At 41.7% G+C, this 17,224-nt stretch overlaps 1 protein-coding gene across 1 annotated transcript in view; it reads right to left on the bottom strand.

Annotated features, from left to right (window-relative positions):
- hmcn1 (hemicentin 1) overlaps positions 1–17,224 on the bottom strand; it is a 76,900-nt gene that overhangs the window by 5,728 nt on the left and 53,948 nt on the right. Inside the window, exons 57-99 of the mRNA XM_020602703.1 lie at positions 16,546–16,733; positions 16,016–16,112; positions 15,761–15,922; positions 15,508–15,621; positions 15,214–15,416; positions 14,929–15,010; positions 14,660–14,791; positions 13,999–14,148; positions 13,547–13,706; positions 13,048–13,172; positions 12,780–12,963; positions 11,794–11,891; positions 11,407–11,685; positions 11,124–11,320; positions 10,875–10,956; positions 9,755–9,891; positions 9,529–9,670; positions 9,216–9,360; positions 8,977–9,104; positions 8,643–8,799; positions 8,270–8,391; positions 7,931–8,095; positions 7,612–7,719; positions 6,895–7,032; positions 6,683–6,817; positions 5,973–6,242; positions 5,590–5,780; positions 5,176–5,389; positions 4,814–4,948; positions 4,499–4,689; positions 4,134–4,215; positions 3,739–4,008; positions 3,427–3,597; positions 3,143–3,313; positions 2,706–2,876; positions 2,386–2,556; positions 1,978–2,148; positions 1,484–1,654; positions 1,253–1,399; positions 969–1,106; positions 666–787; positions 259–496; positions 67–129 (exon numbers count right to left, since the gene is read on the bottom strand). Coding sequence (XP_020458359.1) covers positions 67–129; positions 259–496; positions 666–787; positions 969–1,106; positions 1,253–1,399; positions 1,484–1,654; positions 1,978–2,148; positions 2,386–2,556; positions 2,706–2,876; positions 3,143–3,313; positions 3,427–3,597; positions 3,739–4,008; positions 4,134–4,215; positions 4,499–4,689; positions 4,814–4,948; positions 5,176–5,389; positions 5,590–5,780; positions 5,973–6,242; positions 6,683–6,817; positions 6,895–7,032; positions 7,612–7,719; positions 7,931–8,095; positions 8,270–8,391; positions 8,643–8,799; positions 8,977–9,104; positions 9,216–9,360; positions 9,529–9,670; positions 9,755–9,891; positions 10,875–10,956; positions 11,124–11,320; positions 11,407–11,685; positions 11,794–11,891; positions 12,780–12,963; positions 13,048–13,172; positions 13,547–13,706; positions 13,999–14,148; positions 14,660–14,791; positions 14,929–15,010; positions 15,214–15,416; positions 15,508–15,621; positions 15,761–15,922; positions 16,016–16,112; positions 16,546–16,733 — 6,717 coding nt within the window. The remainder of the gene's footprint in view (positions 1–66; positions 130–258; positions 497–665; positions 788–968; positions 1,107–1,252; positions 1,400–1,483; positions 1,655–1,977; positions 2,149–2,385; positions 2,557–2,705; positions 2,877–3,142; positions 3,314–3,426; positions 3,598–3,738; positions 4,009–4,133; positions 4,216–4,498; positions 4,690–4,813; positions 4,949–5,175; positions 5,390–5,589; positions 5,781–5,972; positions 6,243–6,682; positions 6,818–6,894; positions 7,033–7,611; positions 7,720–7,930; positions 8,096–8,269; positions 8,392–8,642; positions 8,800–8,976; positions 9,105–9,215; positions 9,361–9,528; positions 9,671–9,754; positions 9,892–10,874; positions 10,957–11,123; positions 11,321–11,406; positions 11,686–11,793; positions 11,892–12,779; positions 12,964–13,047; positions 13,173–13,546; positions 13,707–13,998; positions 14,149–14,659; positions 14,792–14,928; positions 15,011–15,213; positions 15,417–15,507; positions 15,622–15,760; positions 15,923–16,015; positions 16,113–16,545; positions 16,734–17,224) is intronic.

Here is a 17,224-nt window from a genome sequence, read left to right as displayed (position 1 = left end):
AGCCTTGATAACTACTGTTGTTTAACAGAAATAGGAAGGGGCATAATACATTGCAATAAACATCACCTGCACAATAGGGCCCAGCAGACACCAAGGTGAATCCTTGAGGACACTGGTTACTGCGATCACCTGGAACCATGCATTTCAGCATCAAATTTAAATTATGTTAGTGACAGAAACATGAGGAAAAATATTGAATGCAAAATATTAACCCAGTTCATTCATAGTTCTCTCATCTATATGTTACAATATCCTCACCCTTGGTGATACTGGCTTGGATACTATATTCCAACACCTCCTCCAAGGCGTGGTAGTGAGCGCTGATTGCTGTGGCGTGCAGCATCTCTACCAGGTAGGGCATCTTGCCCTTGGACAGGTCGTAGGAGATGGTGTGGTTCCAGGAGTAAGGCACACTCTCTCTGTCAATGCTGAACATACGAGTGGACAGAGCATACAGCTGGCCTGGGCCTGTCTGGATGTAATCCTCTGTGTAGTCCTGAGACAAATTGTACAAATGCGGTAGTCTTAACTGAACATTGCATATCTTAGCCAATGTACATCACTGTGGTAGCAAATGAAATTTGATATAGTTTCACTTCTTAACTTTATTTTGACATAAGACTTCTAAGAGGCCAAAAAATTGTTTATATTGCTTATTTCTGTACCTTAATGCTGATGTCAGCATGTGAGGACAGCTGTAGGATATGCCCATTCACTACGATGTCCAGTAACAACACTCCATCTGTGTCCAGGCCTCTGGCAATGTGAGTCATCCTCAGGATTTCACCTAGTAACATCCAATCACACCACAGATGTCTGTCAAATGTTAAGGTGCTAACAATGAACATCAATCAGTCAGGATTTGTGTAAGAAGTTTTCCATGGCATGCAAGTGACTGGACGCACTCTGAGCATTTCACTGCTATATGTAACCCTCTCTCTAGTAAATCCATGTCTGACCATTCTTACCTGTAGCAAACTCCACCTGTGTATCTCGCCTGAATACACCCCCTGTTAGCGTGTAGCCATTGACAGCCTCTCCTACTTCTTGTGCAGTTGTCCAGTAGATGGGGTTCAGGATGGAGATGAGCTTCCTCATTGCAGGACCTTGAATAAAAAGGCGTTTACTATGATATTTATTAATAGTTTAATTTCAATAGAACAAGGTAGATGCACTAGTTACATGGAGGCAGATATCTCATCAAATTCATGTCTAAAATAGTTATAAAATCATAAAATATTTGGGAACTGACCTAATGTCCTTGGCACATTAGTAATGGTGGCCTTGATATTTCTACCACCAGACTTGTTGTCTGTGATGGTGGCATTGAGGACTGAGATGCCAAATTCAATATTGTTGATGTTCCCTGTGATGGTGCCTCGTGCTCTCTTGGGCCCTCCTGATGAAGACAGATGGTAGTGTAAATGCTGCAACTGCATACAGAACCACACACACATTCAGTAATTTTAAAAACGCTGCTTACCTGGGCAGGCCTGAGTGTTACACCTGGACAGCTGTGAGGTGTCTCCTGGACATACTCGACCTCCATTATTAGGAGATGGACTGTTGCAGAGTCGTACACGTGTCCTCTCTCCACCTCCACAGGAAGCAGAGCACTCTCCCCACGGCTGCCATGAACCCCAGCTACCATCAACTGCAATGATACACCCCAAAACATGCAGGTAAGTAAGTACACATCTTAATGCACAGAGAAACACACATAGAGCAGGGCATTGTTAACTGCCTCACAATCTGAGTTTTTATTTACTCTTTTGGGTGTACCTCAAAAATCATGAAATACATTGTTTGTAATCTTGATGTTTTCTTTTTATAACTGACAAATTAAATGGTGTTATTGATTGCATTTACAGACACTTCATTTTTCATTTGAATAGCATTTGATGCACATGAAAAGTCTACATACTCTTAGTCTTACTGATCCCTGACCCTGACACAATCTTAAACATCTTGACTCACCAGGGCAGATGGCTGTACCACATCTCTGTATCTGTGTATCTGCACCTCCACATGCTCTTCCACCATTGGAGGGTTTGGGGTTGTCACATGTCCTGTAACGCCTCATCTGACCTCCATTACAAGTCTTGCTGCAGCTGCCCCAGCTACTCCATGGACCCCAGTTACCACTGACTGACAGAGACAGCCAAAATGACAAAGACAGAAAAGGAAAAGCAATAAGCTGGTACATAAGTGACCAAGAGAACAAACAATCTAGATAGGAAGATATGTAGCTATAGATAAAGAGTCACAAGTAAACCTTATTTTCCTGTTACATTACCAAAAAGGATTGTGGAACACACCTCTCACTGCACAACTGTATTTGTAATATCCAGTCAGTAAGAACAAGTAAAAGTTAAGATGACTCACTGGGACAGGGTTCATTGTTACAGAAGTCAATGTGCATATCGTTGCCCTCACACTGTCTCCCACCATGCTGAGGGGCAGGGCTGGCACAAAGACGTGTCCTCTGTCTGGTCCCGCCCCCACAGGAAACACTGCAGGCTCCCCAGCTCACCCATGATGACCACTTCCCATCCACTGGAAGGCAAAAGAAGAAAAAGCCAGGTTGATCAGTCACTCAGTCCACTGTATAGTCTTTGAACTCAAGATTTTACTGTAACACATGTTACAACTATTCACAAGTCCAGATTTTTTTCATCATATTGTAAAAATCCCGGAGTCCTTACCAGGACAAGGCCTCTCCTTGCAAACCTGTGTCTGAGTGTCTGTGCCCTCACACTGCAGCCCATGAAATGATGGAGGAGGGTTGTTGCAAAGCCGGATTCTGGACTGCATACCCTTACCACAAGTCTCACTGCATGGGCTCCATGCTAGCCAAGATCCCCAGTTACCTGCCACTGTAGGAGTGGAAAGCAGAGTCAGTATTATATGCACACATACAATATTTACTGCACTCTAAATAATTTAATAATGCGAGATGTGGTGACAAAAATACAAGAACAATCAAACAAAGTCTGGTAACCAGAGGTTTTGTGGGATTTTATGCAAAAAAATTAATACAATCCAAAAACTACTGGAAATTAAATTACTGGAAGTTACATCAAATTCATAAATACTATTAAAGGTGCTTTTCATGCAATGGACAGTTTTCCTGTTTGCTCACCTGGACAGGGTCTAACACTGCACATGATGACCTCCACTGCCTTTCCCTCACACGGCCTTCCACCATGCTGAGCTGCAGGGTTACTGCAGGTTCTGATCCTGGTTCTGTTACCCTGACCACAGGTACTGGAACACTCCTCCCAAAGCGACCACTCTGACCAGTTACCAGCCACTGCAGAGTGACATAGCTACAGGTCTTAGTACAGCATATACTGTACCACTGGCACACGCAGTCTTAAAAAACAGACTGAATCTTCTTCCTCTCATCCATAAAGCCACTCTCACCTGGACAAGGTTTTCCCTGACAACCGCGTGTCTCTGTGTTTGATCCAGCACAGTGACGCCCACCATTGGCAGGTACAGGATTGTTACACTGCCTCAGCTTCTTCTGCATCCCAGCACCACAGGACACACTGCAGGGACCCCACTCTGCCCAGTCTGAGAAGCCCCCATGAACTGAAAAACAAATGAGTGCACATTAACACAACATTTATGACTTGGTCAGTTTAAATGATTAGTTTTCTTTTTCTGTGGAGGATAAAGAGAGAATGAATATTTTTCTCCCCAGTAAAAAAATTCCCATAGTGTCCAGCTCACCTCGTACTGTGAGCATGGCCCTGACCAGCACTGATCCAAGCAGGTTTCTGGCCACACATTCATATTCAGCCGTGTCCTCCTTCTGAGCACTACTGATCCTGAGGGAACCATTGGACTGGGTAGAGAAGCGGTCAGTGCCCAGCAGCAGGCGCCCCTGTCGAGACCACTCTATCACAGGGGTGGGCTCACCCTCTGCCTGACAATTGAGCACAGCTGTGGTGCCAGCATCCACTACTGTTTCCACTGGCTCCACAGTGAGGGTGGGTGCCCCTGGAAGAAAGGGGTGTTACCATGTGATCTAACATTTAAAGTGGAGTTCAGCTTATTTCACACAACAAAATCAGATAGCTAGACATGTGAAGTACTAAAAAAAATAAGAGCAGAGAGACACTTACTATGCAAGGAAAGTATGATACTCCTTTCCACTATCCCAGCATCATTTGTTGCCACACACATGTAGTTGCCTGCATCCTCACTCTATATACAATAAAATAAATTTAAAAACAGATCATTATTATAAATATAAAAAGGTTTCCTTATTTATATATCCTGTAACTTGTACAATAAGTGTTTGACTGGCTGCAGAGCTGCACATTATGAACAATTCTTCCTACTTAAAAGATATTTCTATACATAAGGACACTGAAAAAGAACTGTTTATAAGATCTTAGACCACTGAGGCACTAGAACACTCACACTTGAACCTTTCATACATAGCGCATTTACACACATGAGGTTTCAGTCTCATATGATGTCTTACCACTGTGCCATAGATGGCTAGAGAGCCGTTGTCCAGGATTCGGATTCGGTTGCTAATCTGAATGTTTATCCCATTTTTGCTCCACTGGATGGTTGGCAGGGGATCTCCCTGAACCTCACAGTTCAGGATGGCATTACTGCCAAGAGGTTCAATATAGTTGGAGCGAAGGTCCCCATCAATGATAGGAGGCTCTAGTGACAGACAGGTAAGTGTGTCGAGACAGGTGCCTTGACATTACAAGCAAATCACCTGACTGAAGTCATGATGTGAAGTACGCAATTTACAAAGAAAGAAACTGAGACAGTGTGGTTTTACCTTTAACGTAGACAAAGCCCAGTGACCTGATGGTTCCTACACTGTTTTCTGCCACACAGGTGTACGTGCCAGAGTCGCCTTTGCTGACTTTCTCTATCACTAGTTCACTGTGGCCATTCATATGGTCATAGTGAACTGAAGACAGTTAAAGACAGAGAAAAACAATTAAAAAGGGAAAGCTTCAAAGCAAAATACCTTTAAATAACATACAGCCCAAAAGGAACAAAAGACTCATTCACACAACAAAGGATAATGACCCGAAGGACTTTTGGGAATAATTTATTTCTTATTAAGTATTCTTTATATTGATTACTATTTTAGTTAAGAGTAACTTTGCTAATTATTTGAAGATGTCCTCATACCTGGGATAATGTTGTTGTTCAAGGACCATGTGATTCTGGGTGTGGGGATCCCACTGACCCCACAGGCCAGGAGGAGGCGCTCTCCCTTGTTGAGGGCCACATCTCTGAGCAGCTCAGTGAAGACAGGGTGGGTATGAACAGACAGGGTCACCGTCCGACTGTCCTGTCCAACTGCATTAGTGGCAACACATGTATAACTGCCTGCATCACCAGGCTGGTGTAGAGGGAAGGGAGGTGAGGGGTCAGTGAGAGTGCACAAAAAGACAAAAGTGTAACAGTCTGAACAAACCAACATGAGACTTGGTCAACTACACTAAATATTTTAATAGAAGTCATTAACACATACCAGCAATATGCAGACATTAAGAAACCATGACATAATTTACTATCTGCCCTTTGTGTCTCTCTGTTTACCTGGACTATATCTATAACAAGTTCCCCAGAGGGCAGGATGGTGTACTCCCCTGAGCTCTCACTGAGAGGATTGCCATCCTTCTTCCAGGACAGGCTGGGCTGAGGGACCCCGTCTGCTACACACACCAGCAAGGCCTGCCTGTTTTCCACCACTGTTACTTCCTGCTCTCCACCACGAATTGAGGGAGGAACTGCAAAGGTAAGGGGTTTCATTTTTCACCATGACATTACTGTTTATGAATGACTAAAGTAACAATACAATTGTGTAGTAATGAGACTTTCACAGAAGGAACATTATCATGCATTTTATAACAGCAGTAACAGCTGTAGAGTCACCACAACTAGCGTGTGGTGTTCAGTGATTTGGTTTGGTTGAAACTTACTCTGTACAGTAAGGGTCAGCTCAAGGCTGACAGTCCCCGCTGCATTGGCAGCAGTGCACGTGTATCGTCCAGTATCACTTGGCTGGATGAAGGCGATCTGCAGGGAGCCTGAACTGAGCACTCGCTGGCGTACAGATTCACTCAGCGGCTGTCCATCTTTATACCATGTGACTGAGGGAGGAGGGGAGCTGTCAACCTGGCACTGTAGCATCACAGAGGAGTCCACAGGTGCCAGGTACTTCTGAGTCTTTGAGCTGATCACAGGAGGGACTGCAAGACAGTGAAAACAGAAATGTCATGTGTGTAACACTCCATAACACAAAATGAAGTGAGAGACTATGTGTAAAGCAAAGTTTTTGTTTGTACAGAAGGCAACCACTTAAGAATCTTTATGGTATGGTAATGTGGTTGGTGTAAATCTCCATAAATAATGTATTGAGGGCCTTGACAGTAGGTCTGTGAACATATCACAGTGTAAAATAGTGAATTCCAGTGTGATATAGTGAAATTCAAGAGGATAACTTATAAAGATTATAATAAACCTCGCAAATGTAATACCTACAGCATGGTTATTGTATTTGATTATATTAACTTTGAAGGTGTTTTTAGTTTACTCAACTCTTACAGACAAATACTGTACTTAGTACTACATGATACATTTATGATTACTTGTGTGTGTGTGTGTGTGTGTGTGTGTGTGTGTGTCCTACCTTGTACTCTGAGTTTCGTCTTCCCTAATGCAGTGCCGGCAGGGTTTTGAGCCACACATATGTATATCCCAGAGTCTGGAACAGAAGCCTTGGCGATCTGCAGGCTTCCATTAGGCAACACTGTGAAACCACCACCTAGAAAAAAAGAAAGACAGATGATGTTATGACCGACAACGGTGTAACTGTTGATACACATAGACAGCTTGAATTACCTGTGGTGGGTATGTTAATACCCTCTTTCTGCCAGGTGATGGTGGGTCTGGGTGAACCTGTGGCCCTGCAGGGCAGAGTGACCGGATTATTCAGGATCACATCCAGGATGGAAGGATGAGAATGGATCACAGGAAGCTCTGAAGAGAGAGACAGGATCAAAAAATGATGCTCAGAAAGACATAGCATCACCATGAAGAAAATCCTTAGTTATTGTGTGGTGTTGAGGCAAATAATGAGATCCATTTCCCACATGTGCTTGCAGAAACTGGAGTGATAAGGTCTGGAGCTCACAGTTATATTTGCTGTAAGAGTTTTTTTTTAAACTCCCAGAGTCCATTTTCCATACCAGACACCGACAAAATGCCAATTTTGGCAATTATATTCAAGACCTGCAAGGTTTTTAGACATCCATCACCACAGCTCCAGTCGGATTAAAAGCAAGAATCTTCCCATCATATAAATTACTATTTTCTTACGAGTTTCACATCCTGCATTGCCACGTCTCAGGAGCCATATGCAATGTGAGTCTTACATAAATGTGTAAGGAACATAGTTTATGCATAAGTGACAAAAAAAACACAACTAAACAGTTATGTTTCTTTTGGCTAATTGATGAACTGCTGGTGAATGAACCCTAGGTTGTTAAACGGAACCCACAGCAGAAACAACAGTATAAAAGTGCTGAAATTGATATATTGTTTCCAAGATGTTCTTACCCTGCACTGTTAGCTGTACATGGCGCTGGGTGGAGCCTGCAGCATTCTTGGCTGTGCATGAATAATGTCCAGCATGACTGAGCTCAGCTGAGGTGATCTCTACTGGACCTGTGCAGGTCAACACAGACCGCATCAACATAATCATTGACATGTTATCCATACTTAGACTTAAAGTAACACATTTATCACTTAGTAGACACGTATCTGCTACTTAATGAAAATGCGCACTCAGCCTCTTTTGATGCAAGTATAAGGCTACTAGAAAAATAACATCTATTAAACCTTGTTCATCTCTGCATATTATTTGCTTAACTCTGACCTGTGCTCAGGACGCTGTATCCCTGCCCCTCTTTGAGGAGCTTCATGCCGTCTTTGCTCCAATGTATTGTGGGTTCTGGGACGCCAAATGCAGTACAAGCAATGACCACTGGGGACAGCCTGGTTACAATTAGTTCTGTGGGTTCATCTGCTATAGATGGAGGAACTAGGTGGACAGATAAAAATGATTAGAAGATGTAATAAAAACATCAGATCTTGCAATTGATGAATGAGCTGTTTATAAATGAAATATTAGAAAGGAAGTTTAGTCATTTAATTGTATAGTACTGATAAACATCATTAACAGGAATATGTTTGTAAAAAATGCTGTGCCACTTACCATGGACAGTGAGGTTAATGGATCTGGAGTCTTCCCCTGCTTCATTTGAGGCCACACACCTGTACACTGCTGTGTCCTCCACTGTGGGTGCTATAACTACCAGGGAGCCCGATGATAGTAATCTAGCAACGATGATATGAGGTGAAGTTAGTATTTGGAAGTACTTTTACACCACTACCTGCACCTATATAGGTTTTATATTAATGAAATATAACACTATATAATTGGTTAAGAAATATAAAGATTGATTTGAACTAAGGTTTAAAATTACTGTATAAAATGTATCTAACATTCCAGTTTCGTCTTTTCAACAACACCATGAGGTTTTATGCTCTTGAATTAGGAAACAGGGTGGGAGAAAACCTGGATCAACCTGTACATATTCTGGTTCTGGTCAGTACTGATGGCTCGGCCATTTTTCGTCCAGCTGACAGATGGTTTGGGTATGCCGGTGGCCTCGCAAGACAGCGTGGTCTGAACGTTGACTGTAACCGTCACATTAGTGTGGCCTTCAGCGATGGCAGGAGGGACTGAAAGGTGACAACCAGGGCTCATAAAGTACTGTAACTGTTGTTGTGTGTGAATTAGACAGTTTGAAAGTAAGATAAGATAAATGAACCTTTATTAGTCGCACAGCTGGGAAATTCATAAAGTATTCATTCAAGTAAAGTATTCATGTATTTTCTATGCACATATTTACTACGCACCATCTACTTGCAGGTCCACTCTCTTGTGTTGTGTCCCAGCCTGATTTGTTGCTATACACAGATAACGGCCTGTGTCAGTCACCTGGGCAGAGTGAATGTGTAATGACCCATCCTCTGCAAATGTGTACCTGCACATATGTTCATGCAAACTGTGTGAGATATGGCATCAAGGAAAAGCCAAAAATCAGGATATGCTAATCTACCCTTACATAATACACACTCTGTGAAGCATGCTTTACCTGGGGTTGTGCCCTGCCAATACTGCACCATGTTTCCTCCAGGTGACACGAGGTGGTGGTACTCCACTTACGATACACTCAAGCACTGCTGTCTTGTTGATGTTTACTGACACTGTCTGGGAGCCGTCCTTGATTGTTGGGGCCACTGAAAAACAGGTGACAAATTGACAGACACATTGATATTATTTATTTGTAACAGGGTAGTGAATTCCACTATAACAAATAAAGGAGGGACTTGCAAAAGCAAATTCTCTTCTTTAGCACTATAAGAGAGAATGACTCTCCACATGCACACTTGTAGATAAAACTGTACCATTGACAGCCAGGTTAAACTGTCGTGTGGTCTTCCCAGCGATGTTAATTGCCACACAGGTATACTGAGCTTTGTCGCTAAGCTCAGCCATGTTGATCTGTAAGTAGCGGCCACCGGACAGCACACGGACACGAGCAGAGGCCTACACAAAGATGAATATTTACTCATGAATAAACTACAGCAGAAGTCATGCATTTTATGGATAGCTGTTTGTTTGATTCCTAACCTGCAGTGCTTGGCCATCTTTGAGCCAGCTCAGAGTTGGAGGGGGAACAGCATCAGACTTGCACTCGAGAGTTACCTGTCTGTTCTGCAGCACTGAGACATCTTGAGGTGTGCCGTCTCCCGCAATGTTAGGGGGAACTGTTGCAGGAAACCCCAACAAAGAAAGACACTGACATGGATTTTATAGCCCAGTCTCATTTCAAATATCTAATTTTATCCATTTTCTGATAAATATATTAGTAAAAATGTATTTAGCTGACTATGTATGACTAAATCTTCTTTTTCTCTATATATGTAAACTACCTGCAAGCTATATATTGTTTTCAAAACATTATATATACTGCACACAGTGTATATACACTGATCAGCTATATCATTATGACCATCTGCCTAACGCTGTGTCCACAGTACTCAGTGTGGTGGTTGGCTGGCACTCGTGTCACTCTGCAGCTCACTGTGCATCTTCTGTGAATCCATTTGCTTACATAGTTCTACCATCAGGAAGGGCTCAAATGTGTTGCTCATTCATTGAAAAACCTATGTAAAAGGAGTGAAAACTGTGGTCATGAGGACAAGTTAGAGAGAATTTTTTAGACAAATTCAACAAGCTCCCCAATCTGGGTGGGACATCAAAACTATAGCTGCTGAATGTTTCTCTTCATAGAGACCAACATACAGTATTTCTCATTTTCAACCAATACTGAATCTTTTGAAAAGGATGAATGAAATTTAAAAGTTTAATCTACAGCGGGTCAACCTCATCATCGGTGAGCTGTGGGTGTACATGACCCTGTCGCCAGTTCAGCATTTGTCCTTAGACACTGTCGGTAGGTACTAACCACTGCAGACCAAGAACACCCACCAAGACCTGCAGTGTGGGAAATGCTCTGAACCTAGTCGTCTCACCATCACAGTTTGGTCCTTGTCAAAGTCGCTCAGATCCTTACACTTGCCCATTTTTCCTGCTTCATACACATCAACTCTGGAGGTGAATGTTCACTTGCTGCCTAATATACCTGACACACTGGCAGGTGTTACTATAACAGAGAGTCAGTGTTATTCACTTCACCTATCAGTGGTCATAATGTTATGGCTGATTGGTGTACATCTATGCTACCTACCATGCACTCGAACCAGGAACTGTTTGTCATCATCTCCTGCTGGACTGATGGCTAAGCAGCTGTATCTGCCTGTGTCTTCTAACTGAGTACAAGTGTCAAAAAGTACAAGAAAATAACAACACAAAAGACACAAATTGCTAATGTTACGAAATACATTATATAATGAAATATAATGTTTGCATTTTATTCAACATTAACATTGAAAGTATGAGAAAAGGGATTTAACTATATCAATCCCTGCTTACTGACCTGTGCTGAGGCCATACGGAACACTTCCCCTCCCTTGCGGAGGCGTGAAGTGTCTGTCTGTGGAAGCGGGCGTCCATCCTTCAGCCAGGTCAGGGAGGGTGTAGGGATACCTGAAGCCTCACACTGAAGCTCCAGGACATTATTAACCACCACAGATACTTCTGCTGGAATATCTGAGTCCTTGATGCGTGGCGGATCTGAAAAGGAAAATGTACAAGCATTTTTTTCTAATTTTTCTCATTCATGAATGAGATTAGAAGCTGCAATTTGCCTTTTCACTCACCCAATACTTTAAGGTTGAAGTGGCGACTTGTTTGACCAGCAGTGTTGTTAGCAAAGCAGGTGTAGCGTCCTGTATCATTGACCTGGGTCTGGATGATCTGTACAGTGGTATTCAGGTTGAGGACTCTGAAGCGGTGGTCAGGAATTAGTGTCACTCCTTCTTTGAGCCAGTACACAGTAGGGGTTGGGGTCCCATCAGCATCACACAGCAGAGAAGCCAAATTTCCTCTGACTACAGTTACATCCTCTGTGCTTCCAGCTCCATCCATACTGGGAGGGACTAGGAAGAGTAATAAATGATACAGTCCATTATCATTAAGTTCCCTTAGAATGGTGATTGGTTATTTATTCCTCTGATTTTACAAGTGTATAATGTTTTCATACTCACCATGCACCTGTAGGTTATAATGTCTGCTGTCCACTCCAGCCCTGTTTGATGCAACACAGTTATAGGTGCCACTGTCGGATACCTGGGTTCGTGTAATCCTGACAGATGTACAAAAACAGTACAAACATTACAAACAGTACAGAAATATCCTGATAACTTTCACCCTTCAGTAAAGATGTAAAATATTCAGCCAACTATTTGTTTTTGTCATGATTCGGTTCTGTGTTGCTTCCTGTCATGCTTTTATTTTGATGCTACTTCCTGTTTTGTTTCACCACAGTTTCGGTGTTTTTACTTTCTTCATCACTCGCATTAGTTTCACCTGCTCCTTATAGTTTACACCTGTTTTCACCTCTATTTAGGCAGCGTCAGCACAAGAATGCTGCCAGATTGTTCTAGACACCAGTTCTGACTAACCAGCATTTTTTAGTTTTGGTATTTTGTGCTTCGACCCGGATTATTTCCTTGGACTATTCTGTTCTGCCTTGCCCTCTTGTTTCAGACTGCTACTGTGTATGAATTATCAGACTTCCCTTTGGACTATGTATTTTGGATTCCTCTGCTGTATGTGTTTGCTGGCTCTGATCTCAGACTGTTATACTGACCTGTGAGTGTTGTGTTTCACCGTGTCTTGTATGGTTTTTGTTTAGTGTTAGTTCTCTTATTAAAGAGACAGGTTTTTGTTTTACATTTCCTCGTCTGGCTATTTCATTGAGTTCAACGTTTTCGGTAGCATCACGCATCGTTTGACAGTTTTTCAAATTAGCACTATATAGATACAGTTTATTATGCATTTTAGATCTTAATTCATTTATGGCACTTCACAAGTACAGTAAATTTAAGGATGCAAAGACACTAAGATTTTCTAGCAGGTTTTACAGCCAAAGAGAACCAGTATTCAACAATATCTTAGTCTTCCCTGTACAATACAGAATGTACATGATCGTGAGCCACAGCCTCTTCTTGAACCCTGTCCACTGACATACCGAAGCACCTGTCCAGCAGAGAGGAGCCGAATGTGGGAGGAAATTGGCAGGGGAAGGCCATTTCTCAGCCAGTTGAGCTGGGGAGGAGGAGAGCCTGTAGCAATGCACTCAATGTTGACAGGACTGTCCAGAACTGTGGTCAGCTCCTCAGCAGTCTCTCTGTTACCATTTATTACAGGAGGCACTAAAAGCACAAAGGTCACTTACAAGAAAGATCATTAAGGAGAGTTTGAATTTCAATTAAATATCTGGATTAAATTTAACTCACCATACACATTTAGATTGAATATCCTGTCTTCCTCTCCTGCAGAGTTGGTGGCCACACAGGTGTACTTGCCACTGTCATTTGTATGAGCTCCCATCACAGTAAGTGTGGTTCCATCTGGACTGATCCTGAACACAAAGGCAGCATTATTATTATTATTATCCCAATCCCAGCTGCCATTGGGGGAGAGGCAGGGTCCACCCTGGACAGGTCGCCAGTCTATCACAGGGCTGAAATGTAGACAACTACACTCACTCCTATAGGCAATTTAGAGTCACCAGTCAACCTAAGTTGCATGTCTCTGGTCTGTGGGAGGAAGCCGGAGTACTTAGAGAGAACCCACACAGGCACAGGGAGGCTCCGGGTTGGCCTTGGCCAGGACTCGGAACCTTCTTCTCTGAAGCAACAGTGCTAACCACTGCACCACTGTGCCACTCCATTATTATTATTATAAAATGTGTAATTTTTTAATATATATTTTTGGTGGCTGGCATTACTGTACCTGAGTCCTTTGTTCTCCGTATTGCTGATGACTTTTCCATCCTTCAACCACTGGATGGTTGGTGGCGGGGTTCCCTGGGCTTGACAGACTAGCTGGATGCTTTCATTTAGCAGGACTCCCATCTCAATGGGTAGCTCCGATCCTGTGATACTGGGAGGGACTACAAGAGAATTACTGCTGTTAGCAGCAATCCAGCTGATAGTTTTGGAAATGCTTGTGTTAAGATTAGAAAATGGATCATCCAGTTAATTAATACACAAGTTACATATATTGAAAAATACAATGATATGACAACATGACCACCTTGACCACACATTCCTGTCATGATAAGTTTAACATCAATACAGTATGTTGTGACATAAGGCTTTGCATTTCTTTCTGATGCTGCTATTCCCTAGAAAAGGGTGAGCAGTCTTTCATGTTTGTGTGAAGACTTAAACATGTGCATATACCTTGTACAGTGAGGTGGTAGCTCTTGTGTGCTTTGCCCTCCACATTGGAGGCCACACACATGTAAGTTCCACTGTCAGAGAGCTGTGACCATGCAATCTGAAGCTTGCTGCCCCCTGAGAGGATGTGCATCTCCAGAGACTCTGTATTCTCTAGAGAAATATGACATTCATATGCTTGGTATTAAATAAAATGACAATTACAAAGCTACTGTACCTAGTTATGTACCATTAACCCTCTTCCCGTCCATCTAAAGTAACCTCATCCATCCATGATTACTTTTACTTTGTAAAATAGTTGAGAAACAAACTTTTATACAGCATCTTTCATACAAGTCAAATGCACAGCACTTGATAGCAACAGTAATATAAAGCAATCAAAGTATTAAAAACACTAACGCCATAAAAATAAGAAAAATATATAAATTATAAGGTACAACATAAAAAACAGGCTAAAGAGATGTATTTATTTAAAAAGAAAAATCACTCACTCACTATTTTCAGCTTGTCTCCTGACCTTTGGATATAGCCTAATATAGGCTATAAAGACTAAAAAATAAGGATACTAACAGATGATAAAATTGTTTTCACAGTTTGTGTGATTGATTAAAAAAAAAACCTCAGTCCACCTGTCTTAAACCTAAAACACATAGACATACTGTACCTATTGGTCGTCCATTTTTCAACCAACTGAGACTGGGAGGAGGGATACCAGTAGCATCGCAGGCAAAAGTGACTGGGTTACTGATGGTTTCCACCACACTCTCCTCTGCTGGGCCATCAATACTGGGAGGTACTGAAGTTAGAGAGACAAAGATTTTTCTTTCATAATTTAAAGTATGTGCTAAGAATTGTTTCAAGATATGTGTTTTAGGAATTTTCATTTTTTGATTTTTGTAAAACTAAATGAATATTTGATGTTTAATGTATTACCATGAATATTCAAATGGAAGTTCTTGTCCACCTGACCAGCAACATTGCTGGCCTTGCAAACGTACTGTCCTGTGTCAGATACCTGAAGAACAGAGGAGACATGTAAAGCAGATGTACAAAATACATGTACATGATAGCAACATGTTTATGGCAATTACAAGACTCGCTCCTACAAAAGTTTCACAAAAAAAAAACTGACCTGACATGATGGCTGAAAGATGGTGTTAAAAAGCTAAAATGATAGAGCACAAGGAACACAAAACATGGCATCCATTCATCTGTCACCTCTGAGCGTTTGATCTGGAGCATCTGTCCCTCTGCCAGGATGAGCAGGTTGGCTGATTCTGACACCACCCGGCTGTTCCTGTACCAGGTGATGGTGGGAGGAGGTACAGCATTGGACTCGCACTCCAGAGTTACTGCCTTCCCTACCAGCACATTCACCACCACAGGAGAGTCCCCAGAACTGTCCCGAATACTGGGAGGAACTGGAAGCCGAAAGAGGGAAACATTTACTGTCAGTTTATGAAGTGAAAACCCGACACCAAACTCAGGCGCTCGATGTGCATGTGGACTGACCGAAAACAGAGAGATAAATGTGTTTGTAAGCCTCTCCTGCTGTGTTCATGGCCACACAGGTGTACTTTCCTCCATCAGATACTTTAGCTTTCAGAATCTGTAATGTGCGACCACCTGAAGGCACAAATGGACACACTGGTTTTCAGAATCTATAGTATTATTCTTTCATTGCAATATAGATTCATTTCCCAACTTCTAAATATTTATTCCTTTAAATATGACCCTGTAGATACAGATTGCCAGCTCACAATACCTGGCATGATGAGTGCATTGGGGTTACCCTGAATGGGGCCCTTGTCATTTAGCCAGCTTAACGTGGGAGGAGGGAAGCCAGAAGCTTCACAAGAGACAGACACAAAGTTGTTCACCACCACTGTCACATTTTCATGACTCAGACCAATAATAGTGGGAGGCACTGAAATGAAGAAAAAAACAAAACAAACACTGTTCACTGTTTTCCAGTTATCTTACATTTTCACAAGTGTAATAAACTCAGAATGTGACTCACCATGAACATTGAGATTGAAGGATTTTTCTGCACTTCCAGCCACACTGTCAGCCACGCACACATAGCGCCCTGTATCAGAAACCTGAGCTGTCAACACCTAAAAGATGAAGAAATATATACTCACTAAGAAGACAGATCCACTGTACAGCACATACAGTAATGTGCATGTAAGAGATTCAACAACACTTCACCGTCCTTGCAGTAAGGGGTGTAATACATTAGAAATATGTATATAAAACAGATTATGAAGAACATTTAAAATGGGGTGGACCCAAAAATCTGACATTTACTATGGGGTACAAGGAGTTTTCTGTTTTTGTGATCATTCAATGTACTGTATAGGCTATGAATGAATGAATAAGTTAATAAACGAAAGATTACAATGGGTTACTTCATGAAGTGCTTAAAAAAATCTTAATATCAGCTGTGCATTTTACCTTACCTTAGCAATTAGGAAATTATGGGAAATTTGACCTGAAATTGAATCAAAATGTACAAATATGTTATTGTCTGTGCTTCCTGGTTGTTACCTGAAGCATTCTCCCATTGGACAGGACTTTATATTGACCATCATAGATGATTTGCTGGTTGTCCTTAAACCAGGTTATCTTAGGAGCTGGGTTTCCATCCACATGACACTCTAGTTGAGTAGTTTTGTTGACCAGAACCATGACCTCATCAGGCAAGTCACTGTCCATTCCCCGTATGGTTGGGGGCACTGGTGCAATGTGGAAATGCACAATGAGAAACTGTTCTGTTTGATTTGATTTGATTTAATTTATTCTTTCAAGCATGTAAAAACAGTTGATATGACAACACACATAATTTTACACATAATCCAATATCAATTTGCTTATACCTAGTACATGCTTGAATGGAGTAGGAAGAAGTCAGACTTATCCAGTCCTACCCCATGACATCATCTTACCATCATTGGTTTGCAAGCAGTAAATGATTCACTTCTACACACACACATATTATACTAAAAAAAGAATATAACAGTGTTAACATTCTTACACCACACAAGTAATATACTAAAGAATGGTTACAAAATGTACACCACACCCACAATTGTCCATGTAATTAATCATTGAGCCTGTTCTTGCATATATCTTGATTGACACATACTTTTATATTTATGTTTAAACTCATCAATTCTATTACTATTTTTTATGTCTACACTTAAATTATTCCATAGTTTTACCCCAC

This window comes from Monopterus albus, unplaced genomic scaffold, assembly GCF_001952655.1.
Source record: "Monopterus albus unplaced genomic scaffold, M_albus_1.0 scaffold58.1, whole genome shotgun sequence".
NCBI lineage: Eukaryota > Metazoa > Chordata > Actinopteri > Synbranchiformes > Synbranchidae > Monopterus > Monopterus albus.
Note: the sequence above shows the minus strand (reverse complement) of the source record. Positions and strands in the feature narration are given on the sequence as shown.